The 15,441-nt window shown below is 42.5% G+C and overlaps 1 protein-coding gene across 1 annotated transcript in view; it reads left to right on the top strand.

The window, feature by feature from the left end:
• The first annotated feature begins 2 nt into the window (after nt 1-2).
• The window catches only part of LOC133116433 (prostaglandin F2 receptor negative regulator-like), a 37,811-nt gene continuing 22,372 nt past the window's right edge, over nt 3-15,441 (top strand). Inside the window, exons 1-3 of the mRNA XM_061225948.1 lie at nt 3-316; nt 7,519-7,884; nt 12,117-12,524. Coding sequence (XP_061081932.1) covers nt 271-316; nt 7,519-7,884; nt 12,117-12,524 — 820 coding nt within the window. The 5' untranslated portion in view covers nt 3-270. The remainder of the gene's footprint in view (nt 317-7,518; nt 7,885-12,116; nt 12,525-15,441) is intronic.

Here is a 15,441-nt window from a genome sequence, read left to right as displayed (position 1 = left end):
TCCCCCTTGCCCTGTTCCAAACTCTGATTAGGTATTCAAAGTGAATCATGCGAGCGGTCCCGATTTCATCGGGACAGGCACGCTGCGTACATGCATTCAGTCGGATTAATACAATTCCTGATCCACGCTCAACTCAGGGAAAGTTTTTGATATTTATAAAACCGGCGGTGGTGATATAGACGGGAAACACACCAAACGGGATTGTTTCATTTCAATCCTGTGATTGGTTTTGTTTGACAGAAAATCTTGGGAGCAAAAAGACGCGGCGAAATGGAAAACGCTTTCTTCACATACTTCATTTTGTTTTTAACGTTTGGTAAGTTTTTTCTTTAACCAACTTTGATTTCAGCCATACAATCATCATTATACACAGAGTCTTTGTTATGCTTAGCTTTAGGGTAGGCTACTTATACCATGCATTTATAGTATTTAATTGGCAGTAGGCTGTATATTTTAAAAGCATGCGTGCATTTTAGTGATTGTAGTCTATCATTCAGCATGCGTTGTTCTTTCTTGGTCTATGTTTTTAATAAAGGTATGTTTTTTTTTTTGTATGTTTTAAACCATCGCACATAGCGTTATCAAAACGCGGGCCAGCTCAAATCGATTCGTGTGCGTAGTCGATAGCTAGTCAGTGGAATTTGTTATGTTCATATGCTATGTTCATTTTTCGTTTAATTTGCCACGACGTATGTGTTTCAATTATGTGTTCCCTGTTTACTTGGGACCCTTGTTATTTCATTTATAGTCAAAAGTAGCCTATATGCTATGTCGATCACAATCATGTAGTCCGTCGGATATAAACTGCATTCCAAGGGCTCTTTCAGTAAGCGAATAGCCGACTCACTCGTACCAGGTAGGCGGGCCTACTGGACCGTTCAGGTGAAGCGAACGGAACATTTAATTAAGGTGGCCAAGTGGAACTGCCCACACCCAATACTTCTGAAACGAATTCTGCCAAAATGTTTGTGTTCAACTCAAAGTTCAAATCAGCTCTTGAATCCAATTAGTTTTCCAAGAGGCAACGCTAGCCTCATTCAAATGTCAGAATATTAGCCTACAAACGAGATGTTGGGCAAATTAGGTTAATTATGATTCATTTACTGAGGTGACTGCTTGAAAATTCCTGTTCAAATATTACATATTTAAACTCACAATATTTTATGTCAGGGTGTATTCATTTACAAAATTGAATCGTCAATTTCCCTGTCTCTTACAAAATTTGACCACCCTCAGACCAAAATGAGGTCCCTTACGAGCCTTTGGGTTGCAGAAACGGTCTTTGTCAGTTTTGGGGAAAGGTGTGATTTCCACAGCCTGTGAACTGCAAAAACTGTTGGTCTCTGGTGGTGGTTGTAAAAATGTTGTCAAATACAGGGAGTGTAATATATTGATTCAGTTTTTTAAAACTCTTTGCAAAAACAGTTATGACACACTCACATGTCATGGTGTTTTTTTTTAGATATTGTACACCTCCTGTTTTATTTGATCTATTCATTTGCAAGGTTCTGCATATTTTTGCTTGTGTCTTGTGATCTGGTGCTGTAGCTTGCTCCATTGGCTTCTCTCCCAAGTCTGTTTCTGCATGTTTATCAGTGTGAGGATCTCAGTGGTGGAAAGTACAGTCTGATGGCTGTTACAGCCGCTACAGTGTCGAGACTTTTCTGGGCTTCAGGAAGTGGCTCCCCCTTGCCAGGGTTTATATTAGGACAGGGTGGTATGATCAAATGTCTGAGCTGCAAGACGCATCTGCCGATTTACTGGAGGGGGGGTGGTGGTGGTGGTGTCTTCTCATTTCACAAGCTGGTTGAGGGGTGGGTGAGTGGGTTCAACATCACAGTACATATTCCGTGACTGTTAAAAGAGATTTAGCATTTGTACTGGTGGTATGAAGTCACCCTTCCTGAGAAAGTCACAGCTCACGTTTAGTGAACAAGCCTGAGTGGTTTATATCCAGTCTGAAGTCTGTTCACCTCTTTGGGCCTTCACACTGGGCATGGAGGAGGCCTGGCTCCTCTTTGAAGAATTATCCGTCAGCTTTGCGTTGTTACTAAAATATTCCCTTCTATCAGCTGCTCTGTCACCAGGTCCGTGGATTATACAGCAACACGTTCAGCAGTATTTCAAGATTAGAGGGCGCTGCTGCTTGAACCCAGAGGACAGGAAGAAAGGGCGAATGTCCTGAGAAATGAAATGTATTTTCTGTTTATCTCTGATCTCTGTGGAGCCTTTCAGTGCAGAACACTTATTTATGTATATTGTTTATGGTTACAGGTCTTTGTTTGTGGTTAATGGTTGTTGAATAGTTTATAAATTGTAGTACTACTTCTTGCATGTGGCCACTGTTTCTTGAGGGATGATTATATAACAAAAATGTTCCACTGCAGGGTTTTTGTCATGAGTTCAGGCATGCCTCAGTTGAGTTTGAGCCTCATCTCCCTGATCTCTTCCTGATATTCAGCTATAACTGTAGGTGGTCAAATTGAGCCAAAAGGAAGTATGAATGTTTGCAGTGAGATTGTAGGATGACTAATGGGGGCATTTTGTCCTTCTACACATACAGTGGTGTGCAAAAATTTGGGCACGTCTGGTCAAAAAGCCTTTTACAATTATCTCAGTGAATAGAAGCGAACCTCACCTCCAAATGGTATAAAGTTAAACATTACCCATTTCTTCAAATTTTAAAGCATGATTTCAAAATGGGGGAAAAGGCCATGTGCAAAAGTTTGTGAACCCTATCAGTTAGTACTTTGTAACTGTAACCAGCTAAGAGTCTATCAGTCTCTCACTTTTGGAATCTCTCTCCATTCTTCCTAGCACAACACCTCTAGCTCAGAAATATTATTTGGCCTCCTTGCATGTCTGGCATGTTTGAGATCTGACTTTGCATTTTGTTAATGGATAAAAATAAACTATTAACATTTCTATTTTTGAAAGCATTCTTACTTTACAGCATTTTTTCACACCTGCCTAAACCTTTTGCACAGTACTGGTGTAAGTTGTAGGATAAAGTTAGATTTTTTTGGCCACAATTTTGTGAAAAGCACATTGTTTTCTTTTGCATACTTCAGATGCTTCATTTTGTCGTTTCTTTCTGGCAACTGCCATATAGGTGTTTGTTGTTTAAAGTTTGTTGTATTGTTGTCCTGTGAAACTCTTCTGCAGTGACGTGTGGGTTCTTCTGAGCATTTCTCCCCAGGTCTCGGGCCATTCTCTCTTGGTCTTCCAGGCCTTGCCTTGACTTAAACTGTTCCATTTATCTTCCATTTTCTAGTAATGTTTTTCACAGTAGAAATAGGTAGTTTGAAACATTGAGAGAGAGTTTTTGTGGCCTTCTTCTTGGTGTAAATAAATTCTGAAACTCATTCATTTAGAAGGCATGGAGTTACTTCAGAATTAAAAGTACAGCCCTGGAATTATACTGACCTGACTCATTGAAGCCCTAAGAAGTAAATCACCTGGGCCTTAGTCGTCATCTTTTTAAAAAGGAACAAAGAGTAATCCTTTTATAAACAGTAAAAAACAAAAAACACTCTTGCTTTAAGATTTGCAGAAAGGTCTCATGCTTAACACTGTACCATTTGGAGTTCACGTTTGCCCACATTTTTGCACCCCACTGTAACTTGCATTCCAATTTCGGCACCTTTTCACTTTCTAACATTGCTGATAACATTATGACAACAAAAAATGGTTGTTTTGTCAGAAGAGCAGGAGAAGATGGCTTGCTGGCTGTAGTAACATTGTCATTGTCTTCTTCAGCTTGAGTTGTTTCCTTGCATTCGGATTTGCTTGCACATAGATGACTGCAAATGGTGCAAAAGGCACACACTTTTTGTTGACAGTTCGCACATGGGGGCAGGGATTGGGGTTGGTGACCTCTGTCATTGCGGTTGTGTTATTGGGCCCAGGATAGGTGCACAGCGTTTGATCAAACGAGGGGTTTTACTGTCCTCTACTTTGCAGAAACACTTCCTAGCTATTTCTTTTGTTTAGTCTCAGGATGTCAAACGATCATAAAATAAGTTCAGTCAAGTATCAGCCTGTAGAGCCAGATTTTTTAATTTGCTGGACCTAAATGTAAGTGCAGGATCTGAGTTTTATAGGGCATTACCATGTCTGTCCTATTGTCCTGTACAATCCCAAACTGTTCCAATGTTCCCAGCTGTTTGCAAAACACTTTCTCCGTCCTGTTTTTTACATTCTGATCCAATTCTCAAGTTGAATGGATTTGTTTAACTCTTTCATAGCAACGTGGTCAGTTTTGGAATATACTACAGATATCTTGTTGAATCTAAAACCCCTTTCACATCAAGTGATTCAAAACCTTCTGATTCCACACTTACTGAAATATGGCTTTGGCTTCTTGTCAGATTTTATTAGACTGGTGTTGCTTAGGCAATGTCTAATTGCACAAATCTTCCTTTTACCCTTTAGTGGAGTTTGAAATTTCTATTTTCTTTGTCTGCCAAGATTAGACTATACGTCAGAGTTTTATAGACTATTGAATGGAGTTGAATTGCTAACCCAATGTGTAATTATATTAATGGTTTCCTAATTCTTATCCTGATCAGCCTTTCTCTTTGAAGCCACCTACAATGGTTTCAGCCCTTATCTCTGTCACAGCGCTTGGCAGTCTGCTCCTGCAAACAGCTAGGGGGTCGGCTGGTAGGGTGTTAAAATATGTGCCCATTCACTACACGAGGAGCACCCAGGAGGCCACATCCACCCAGAAAAGGCAGTAGCTCACAACGAGCGACTCCTTTCATGGTGGTCCGGGCAGTATCTGTAGTTGTGAAAGGGAACATTGAATGGTGCTGCCTGCTTGGTGCCTAGTTTGAAGATGTCCCGGAACATTGTGGGTTAAGAGTTTAGGCTTAGGCTGACCAGGGGGTGGATCCAGTGGCCACGCTTTAGTTTGGAACTAATTGCAAATTCATGTTAGGTTTTTTTTGGGTTCTGCAGGACAAAATTAGTTGATTTGGCAACAGAAATTAGGAGCAGAACATGCACAGTGGTGTCCTCTGGAATTGTGCCGGTGCCGTATGCCAGCCGGGAGAAGCAAGATGCTGGAGGGACGGTTAGCACATAGTGCTAATCCTGACAGGAAAGGCCGGCTTGGATTTATTGCGGTACTGTGGCTCCTTTTAGAAGCATATTGAGGTAGTAGTATAAAAACTATATTCACCCCTTAAGCCCTTGAGGGTTTTTTTTGTTGTTGCATTTATTCCTTTTTTTCAGCCTGAAAATTTTCAATCACTCTGGTAACAGGATATACCGTTTGAAAGTGTTAAAACTCATGGTTCTACCTGTATTAAGCCATTTTAACATGCCATTGCTTTAGGGACAGTTCCTTATTTTGCAACATATGGCTGCCTGAGATCAGTGCTGCCCAATCATGTACCATTGAGGGCCGAGAGTATGCAAGTTCTTATTCCAACCAATCGCAAAATTATCTGATTCCACTAATTAACACACATTTACCCAGAGATGAGAGAACTAATTTGTGAAATCAGCAGGTGTGGTGATTGGTTGGAATGAAAACCTCCATGGTACATGATTGGGCACCACTGCCGAAGATGAATAAGGCAACATGCTCACATGATTCATAACCAGGGCTATTCAGAGAAATATATTTGATGTAGCTTACAAAAGTCTTACATGCATTTTTATGCATATTAATTAAAAATACCTGACTGGTTTTGGATATTTGGAGGTTTTGCATTGTTAATGCTCATGTGGAAATATGAAGTTAACTCCAGGAGCTATTTTTGTCAACATAACATGGGGCCATAGTACATTTACAACAAATACAATAAAAAAGGTAATGAAATTCGGCTTTGAGTTCTTCATGTATGCAATAGCTTACTGTTGGACTCAACTGTTGACAATCCTATGTGGGCTTAATGGCCTGTTTGTGGCTTCCGAATTTTCTTAAAAATGGGCAGTAAAAATGAGGTATTTCATTATGATTTGCTGATACTGTAGTACAGTACTGACTCTGTACTAAATGGGTACACAAGTCCTTGCCTGTAGTCAGGTCGACTGCACAGTATTGGGAGATGTTGAAACAGTTGGACAGAGTAGTCACACGCATTCCTCTTGCAGCTACGTTGGTCTGTTGTTGTGATGTTCAAACCCCCCTATCTCCCTGTGTGCTGTGCTCCCTGATATCTGTTCAGACAAGCCAAACTCCCCCCACCCTCTCCCAAGCAGGTGTGCCCTCACCGTTTTCATTCTCATTCTCCTATAACACAGCGTACTTTTGAAATCCTAGGCTTTTACAGCTATGGTTGTGGCCGTATTCCTCCCACCACTTCAAAAACCACACTAAGTTCCCAGGACGCAGGGAAAAACATCCTTGTAAATATTATATTAATAAAACAGCCTGAGGTAACAGAAAATTCATTTGGGCTCACATATGTTTCTAGACCTCATATTCACTTTCTCATAGCCCCTCATTGACCCCAGTTAAAACATTTTTTAATTATGACCAGCTCTACAGTGTCTTTCTCTGTTTTACCCACCCAGACTCCATTGAATACCCCACAAAATTCCCCAGTGACAGATAATTTGCATACCTAGCAGGACAACATCCATAGTCACACTATTCACAATATTTTTATTTTCAGTTTCACGGTGCGTAGGATGCTAAGCCAGTAAACATCAGGCCGATAATACTTAATTTGATATATTGCTGCAACTTTAAAACTTTGACCGAAGTACTAAACTAAGTACCAAACCTGCCCACAAACACTCTCCCTCTTTCGGGGCTAGTTGACACTGTCTAAAGTCGATACACAAGTCTGTGGATGGTGGTATGTGGGAACTATGTGACACTTGTTTATAAGAATGGCCGCAGGCGGTGGAAGACCCAGGAACTCTGTGGTTAAGAGTGTGTAGCCTGCACCTAACGGCTAGCCCAGGCAGCAGAGGGGACACTAATTGAGAAATGCACGCACCGGCAGTCCGTTGGGCAATCATTCTCTTTTTCCTTGATTTGGTGAAGGTACATGTCCATCTTATCACAAATATTTGGTAATGCCTGGCAGTGAAACATTGGTCATGTACAGTACATGCAGGCCTGATTAATAGCATGAAACTAACTCCCAAACTCCTGCAAAAATGTTCAGATATTTATAAATGAAACTTGGGGAAATTCAATGTACTAAGCAGGCCTGTATCAAATACTTAATTGTTTTGGGTTCAAGTGCTTTTCCATGTTTTACTGAGCTTGTCTGGTGTATTGGAACCCATGAAATGTTCTCAAAGTTCAAACCCTCTGTCGGCTCAGTGGCACCTGGAAAGATTAATTGAGCACAGAGAAGTAATTTAATCCAAAACAATTACGTTTTTGACCCTGGTCTGGTACAGGTTTTCAACACTGCTTTTTTGATATGCTTCCGTATGGAGAAATGCATTCGGTTGGTGACAGAAATGTTGTGACTGGTTTCTGCTCATTGATATGCCACCCCATGGCGGCAGTAGTCAGCCTGTTGTGTGTCGGTGTCTGTTCCGCAGAATGGGGCCAAGGAAGAGTGGTCAAGGTTTCCGAGGGCCCTTTGGTGCGTGTGGAGGGGCAGGAGGTGTTCATCCGCTGCACCGTGTCCAGCTACGAGGGTCCGAGGGAGCAGGACTTTGATTGGATGGTGGTGCAGGGTGACAAGAAGATCCATCTCATCTCGACCTTTGAGCTCCGCTACACGGACCCCTCTGTACAGGACCGCGTGGACAGCGGCGACATCAGCATGGTGCGGCAGGCCGACGACACCATGGACCTCCGGATCCGCAACCTGAAGGCTACGGACAGCGCCATCTACCGCTGCAGCACCCCAAGCACCGACGCCGTCATGCAAGGGAACTACAATGCTGACGTCGAGCTGAAGGGTAGGTCCTTACACATGCACACACATTCAGTGAGAAACTAAAAGCTAGTAAGCCTATTAGATGTTTTTTGTGTGGACAATATTCAGTATTCATAACTGCCATATCACCCTGTTCCTGCACCCTGTTTATTTTATTAGCACAGTGACAACACTGCTGCCTAACATTCCAGAATGTGCTCTCTGAATTGTGGGAAGTTTTATTGTGCACTGTGTGAACCCAACTTCAAAAGCAAAAGAGGCCGTTGCAGGATCCCGTTTGCTTAGCGTTTATCACTCGTAATCAGAGGTTCTGATCTATCACTGAGCAGCAAAAAGTGTGAGGAATTTGATTGGTTTAACATTGGTTAAAATGTGTCTGTCCTTCAGCCCTAGAAAACCGTCAGGGTATCTACGGAACTCACCAGCATGCAAGTGCCCTGCTCATAATCATAGAGTTCAGACAAATGTGATGGCGCGTGACCTAGGGGGTAGCATCGCGCAGTTCTCAGTTTCGGGGGTGAAGCAGTTTAAGTATTCCGTAATGTTGGATGTCGCCCTGCTAGTGCCAGCACAGGGGAAATGCATCGACCGCCAGTCGCAGTCTTTATAAAAACTCTAAGTCGTAAAAGGTGGCTTGCATTTAACTCTGATATTTTAGTTGTACCTAACAAAAATTATTACCCCTTTGTGCTGTGATTATACTTGCAGTATTTGCTTTAAGTCGTAATTATTTTATTATACCCATTTCCAAGATAATATCACAGAAATGTGTCCAAATTCACTAGTCTAAGCCAGTGGCACTCAAATTTAGATATTTTGTTTTTGTTTGATAACTGCATGATATTTCATCTCATTTTTACAGTGAATCAGCGCTGCCGCTTCATCAGGGCTGGCCTTTATATCACCGCTAACACTGCTGCTCATATGTGAATAATGTATTGCCATCTGGGTGTGATGGAATATTGTGTAAGAGCAGAACCAGTAATACAGTCCAGTCACAAGCCAGACAAAGAAACCACACGCTCATTAAGTGCTTTTTACCTCACGCTTTTGTTAACTGGTATGTGTGGAAAAACCAGTATTTTGAATCACTTGGAACACATGATGGAAAATTTGACTATATTTTAGCATGCTAGTCATCAGGTATTTGAATTGTTGTTGATGAAAAATCTTTTAAAAATGTTATGTTCAAGAAGTTGTGGGAAGATTATTTTTAGGTTGGGAGCTGATAACTATTTTACTCAAGCAGGGTGTATTTTCTTGGAAGAAGCCCAGGATTTAGGACTGAGGAAAAGAGTGTGATTGGCTCTTGTTCTGACTGAGCTCTCTGTGAGAGGGTGTGTCTGCTAATTACGGCTAATACACCAGATGTGCCTGTTGTTGATGAGGACAGTAGAGAGGTCACCATTTTGGTGTACTTTTGACTACAGTTTGGACGAAGCATTCCTTCTCAAATTACCAACCACTCAAGGTTTTAAAGTACCAACCACTCAAGGATGCTGTCTTACATCTTGGGTACATGTGTAAACCATTTGTGTTTATATTTGGAAGCCTCGATTATTGGTTGTTTGGTTGTGAGGGGTCTGCAGATAACATGAATGACCAAGTCAAAAGCTAAGGCATTGGCAAGATTCTGCTCTGCATCTGCTGTAATTGGCAGTTGGCACATTTTGGGGAGACGTTGTTTTCTGTATCCATAGATGGACTCTTACTAGATGCATGCTCTGGATTATCCACCATTTATGCATCTACAACTATTTATGTTCAAGAATACTAGAATTATATGGGAACATAAGAGTATTAAAATGTGTGCGTGAGTGTGAGAGATTTTCTAGGTGAGCAGGTTTTGTGAGATGTGATACCACCCCTCTGTTCTTCTAACAGGAAGAGAGACAGTAATTCCCTCCATCCAGGCTTCATATTCCTAGCTGTGCCTAATTGTCCCCGCAGCCCTCATTAGGTGCGTAAGTGGAGAGCCGGGATGCTAACATCTCCCTGAAAAATAATCTATGTGCAGATTTCTATATTACGCGCTCTCCAAATCTGCTGCTCAAGTCATACTCACGCCCCCTGTTTTTGGTGCGAAGCAACTCTGGAGTACACGCAGTACTTCGTTTAACCCTAAATTTAGTGTCCTTACAAAACACTCTTCCTCTGCAGATGTGTGCAGCTGTCTGTCCCCAGAGTTTGGCTTCGCTTGTTTGACGCTCACGTTTCCTGACGAGGAAGCACTGTGTGTGTGTGTGTGTGTGTGTGTGTGTGTGTGTGTGTGTGTGTGTGTGTGTGTGTGTGTGTGTGTGTGTGTGTGTGTGTGTGTGTGTGTGTGTGTGTGTGTGTGTGTGTGTGTGTGTGTGTGTGTGTGTGGTTTTTGCTGGGACATTAGCAGCTGGCTTCTGAGTGTGTGGAATGGCTTTGAGGTGTAAAGTTTATACAAAAGGCAGCAGGCACAATAATACACTAGACTTACACATTAGACTTGTTTTTTATTTTTACTTCTGCTGCTGTAGCCTGTCCACTTCAAGGTTCAATATTTTGTGTGTTCAGAGATGCTCTTCTTCCAACCACTGTTGTAAATAGTTGCTGTCACCTTTAACTGTGACCTTAAACCTGGCCATTCTCCTCTGACCTCTCTCATTAAGGAGGTGTTTTCACCCACAGAAGGTGTTTTGCACCATTCTCTGTAAACTGTGTTGTCTGTTAAAGTCCCAAGACGTATCGCAGTTTCTGAGGTACCCAAACCTCATTCCACAGTCAGTCACAATGCATTTCTTCTCCATTCTGGCATTTGGTCTGAACAACAACTGAACCTCTTGACCATATCTGCATGTTTTTATGCATTGAGTTGCCGCTGGCTGATATATTTATATTTATATTTGTATATATTTGCATTAACAAGCTGGTGTACTGGTCTACCTACAAATGTTGTCACTGAGTTTGCATGTTCTCCCCGTGTCTGTATGGGTTTCCTCTGGATGCTGTGGTGCAGGGTGAGGAGTGCGTGAGTTCATTATGTGTGTGCGATGGATAGGCGACCTGTCCAGGGTGTAGTCCTGCTTCTCAATGCATGCTGGGATAGGCTTCAGCACCCCCTGCGACCCTGACCAGGAATCTGCAGATTAGATAATGGGTTGATGGATGGATGGATGGATGGATGGATGGATGGATGAGGCTGACAGACACTATACTTGTACAGCTCTCTCTCTCTCTCTCTTTATGTTTCGTGTTAGAACCATGAATCATTCATGACAAAGGAGTGGTATCCACACTAAAGGTGCCAGAAACCTTTCAGCCTGCTTTGTATACCATCCAAGTCATGGCTCATCCCAGTCTGTTGAAGGCGAAGAGGTTCTCCCTCTCTGTTCTGCGTTTGCAGTGTAACCATCTGTGTAGCCAGCGAGGAAGAACATTAACCTTGTTTTGGGAATGGCCGGTGTGCGCTTGAGCTTGTGCGCTTGTGACGACACTGTAGTTAGCATTTTTGCATTTTACGAGCGCTTATCCAGTGTAGGGAGGCAATACTGGTGGAAATGGAAATGCGTGTGTCACACCGAATTCAGCCTGGCAGGTCTTTGGATTCAAGTGAGCTCTTTTTAGTTCATGTATGCGTTACGTTAACGTCCGATGTTTGTAGCCTAATTGTGTGTGAAATACAGAAGGCAGGCTCATCAAGGTGTTAGCTAATGGCGATCTTTTTAATAAACAAATAAACACAAATATAAAGCTGTAACCTGCAGCTAAAATGTGCTCCATTTTGTTCTTTTGGTTATGTTGTTGAAAACTGTAGATGTGCTCAAATTGCTATTATGAGCAATGCAATATTTTGGGTGTGCAGACCAAATTGTTTATTGTTTGTGCTTATGTGCGAACCAATCAAGAGGGAGTAAAAGGGCACTAGTGTACAGTGCAGTGGTAATGGTACAGAGCTGGTGATTATCCATGTTGGCAGCACTCCTCTGATGTGAAGGGAAAGGTTTTGGGTAAAAGCAAGACCACCTCTGCTGGTGGAGATTTGGCATCATAGTAATCATTTGTCATTTAGCTGAAGCTTTCAGCTAAAGCGACTTACTGTTGATTAAACTAAGCAGGGGGCAATGCAGGGTTAAGGGCTAAGTTGCTCAAGGGCTCATCAGATCTTGTTGTGGCTACACCAATGAACCACCAACCTCCCAGGTCCCAGTCATGTACCGTCGCCACTAGGCTAAGCTATGCCCTGATTTGGTCTGATTTGACGTGCGACGGTTGTGTTCTCTGCAGTCATCGCTGACACCCTGAAGGTGACACCGGTGGTTCCCCCGGCGACGGTCCACGAGGGCGGACCCATCGATCTCCGCTGCAGCGTGACCCTGGAACGCGTGGAGAACACCTACCTGTCAGTCGCCTGGTCCGTCAGGAATGGCTCCTCCTCCCGAGACGTCCTGACCTTGGAGCCCGAGCCGGGTGTCACCGTGGAGAGCAACTACCGCCAGCGTCACGCGGATGGGGGCCTGCGCCTGGACCTCCCGGGGGGCGGGGTCTACGGCCTCCGGCTGACCGAGGCAGTGCCTGCGGACCAGGGTGTTTACGAGTGCACCGCCACGCAGTGGGTCCGGGAGCAGGGGCAGGTCTGGACCGCAATCCTCCAGAAGAAGGTGGTCTTGGGGGAGGTTCGGATCACGCCTATATGTGAGTTCTGTTTGTCCAATCTTCCTCTTATTAATCAGCTTCTTGCTTTCTGCCTTCTCGAACGCTTAACTATGTGCGAAATTACTTAACAAACCATAAGCAGCTTAATGTGCTTTCCATTATATTTATTAGCTGACTCATTTATCCAAAGCGGCTTGAAGTTGATTAGACTGATCAGGGGACAATCCCCCCCCTGGGGCAATGTGGGGTTCAGGGCCTTGCTCAAGCTGTGTGGATCTTATTGTGGCTACACAGGGGCTTGAACCACCAACCTGCTGGGTCCTAGTCGTGTACCCTAGCCACTAGGCTGTCTGTTCCCCTGATTATGGACAGAATTGGTGTGATTGCTTTGTGGGGATTCTAAAGCGGAATGTCCGATGACCGTCCAATACACATTTTGCAAATATATTCCGTGCCAGAGCACCAGTAAAACGAATTATGTCCAGGAAACTACGGTTTTACTCCTACCCCATAGTTCACCCAGTTGCTACATGGTACAGACTTATCAAGAAAGTGAATAACATATTTTAAGTCAACAAATACATTAAGACTAAAAAAATAACTCTGTATATTCCCGTGATTATAATGCCGTGATAATTATATGGGGCTTTTTAGTGTAGGGCAGCATAGCTTTGTGATGACTGCCTATTGTGTGGCTTCAGATTGTCTAGGCTTTCCCTCCTTCATAACCCTTAACAATGACGTGTCAGTTCAACAACAACAACAGCACCGAAACAAATGCACCAGAGAAAAATGCATTTAACTCAACTGGCCTATTGTATTTTCAACTGTATGTAGGCCACAGGTTGAACTTGAATACACCCCTCTTTAAAAAGGAAGCACTTTTTTTTTATACTGCAATATACTTTCAATAATGCGATCATACAGGATATGGGCTATCTACTAGAGGTTAGATGTAGTACTCTTAACTGGATGGAGCATTGTAGTAGTGGTTGGGGCATAAAAGCATTGAGATGAGTCGGCCTTGATTTGTTGGAAATTGTTTTGTTGGAAATAAAATATTAATATCCTCAGATCTCAGTCGGCTTTTCTGGTTTCTTACGCTGAACTGGTTCAGGGAATTAAACTGGTTCAGGAAAATAATAATAATAATAATTTGCCTCGTCAATGTAGCACAACAAAAAAAATTCATGAATTATGCTTTAAACAATTATACTGCAGCGCTGCACTTATATACTGTGTGCAATTGCTGATTAATTCTATGTATAATCAGAATGAATCCGTATTGAATGAATGAAGTGACAGAACAGGGTGCTCGTGTTATGATCTAGAGGAATGTTGGCAACCCGAGATATGAATTTTGATTCCATGAGATTAGTATTAAACATCAGTGAGCTTTGCTGTGGCGTCTTGCTTCTTGAAGAACTCACTCGGTTTGTGGTAAATGTAAATGGTAGACTTGGAGCCGGAGCAGAAACGTGCAGAATGTTTGCAGCTTGGGCGAAATTGGCCTCAGGGGCTGACGACTGCAGCTTTCCTTGCTCCGGCTTGGGAAGTTTTTTTTTTTTTCCCGAGTTATCAGTCGTGCATTACCAGGGCATTCCCCTACTGTGCTGGGCAGAATTGCTTGACAAATTAAAAGCGAAGGTGGAATGCATGTGATTGCTGGGCGCTTACGTCAGATCAGATATCAGCAGAATCTGGCACGTCCCCGTGTCTCTCCTCATTTCGGGTTTCATATTACACGGAATCAGTTCAAAATTCAAAGCAGTCCAATTGGCTTTCGTAAATTGGGACGGGTTTGAAATAATGAAGTATGGCAGAGGCGCTGCTCTTTAAAATGTTTTTTTTTTTTTTTTATAAAAACTTTTTTTTCAAGTAATGTCTAGTCTGTGTTCTAGAACTTGCTTTCAATTACCAGTTGTGATTGCTACACCAGCCTTAAATGTTCAGTTAAAGGTCCCATATTGTACACCTTTCCAGGGCTTTATATTAGGTCCCGATATCCATAAGAAGATGTTTGTGTTGTTTTTGGTACTTACCATCTATCTAGTTTTACATGTCCATTTCCCCAATATGGAACCTTTAAGAAGATAACCTTAAAGAACATACTAGTCACATATTTGTACCTGACAGCTGAAAAGGGTTAAAGAAGCCTGATTGAGCCTGTGGTTAAGGTTGGGCCTCCCGTTTGCCTGTGCAGCAGAAAATTGCTGCGTTCAAATTCCTGTTGCCTTGACTACACGTACCGTGCTGCTGCGGAACTTTTTCCCTTCACTCAACTTCTAATGAATACTCAAAGAAAGAAGGGAAAGAGCAGCTGAGACAAAAAAACAATGTGTGTGAGAAGAGGTTAGGACCTGTTAACTGAATCCTGCTTGCCTCAGGCAGTGAAGCAGTCGAGCAGCAGCACGGAGGATGACTAAAAATCTTGAAAATATTCAGCTCTAATGCTGACCTTTTGAAGCCTGTTTGCATATAGATACAAATCCAGTGCTCTCATTTCAAAGCTTCTGAGATGGATGAATTTTGCCTTGATATCTTTGCTGTTATGTTGACATAATGAATTTGGGTTGTTAAAGGAAAAATCTGTAGCAATTAATATCATGTATATAAATGTACTGTAGCTTCTTTAATTTATGTAGGCTTAGTCATTGGCAATGAACCGTTGTAGTTTCAGGCAAGGGAAATGCAAATATGGTTGTGTGTACACAGTCAAGATAAAATGTACCAGATAGAAACATAGTTTTGAAATGCCAAATTGCTTCACTGACAAAGGAACTCTCAGATGTACTGACATATTTGTATAACTCCTACAATAGCTTTGTCTTCATTGCCTTTAGTGTGTTGGGTCATTGGGAAGCCTTTATTATCTAAACTGCTAACCGAGGAATGGGGTGACACACTCCAGCCCATAAGGGCTGGCCTCTTGTGATTATCTCATATTTTCCCTCTG

This window comes from Conger conger, chromosome 17 (assembly GCF_963514075.1).
Source record: "Conger conger chromosome 17, fConCon1.1, whole genome shotgun sequence".
In the NCBI taxonomy this organism is placed as follows: Eukaryota; Metazoa; Chordata; class Actinopteri; order Anguilliformes; family Congridae; genus Conger; species Conger conger.
Note: the sequence above shows the minus strand (reverse complement) of the source record. Positions and strands in the feature narration are given on the sequence as shown.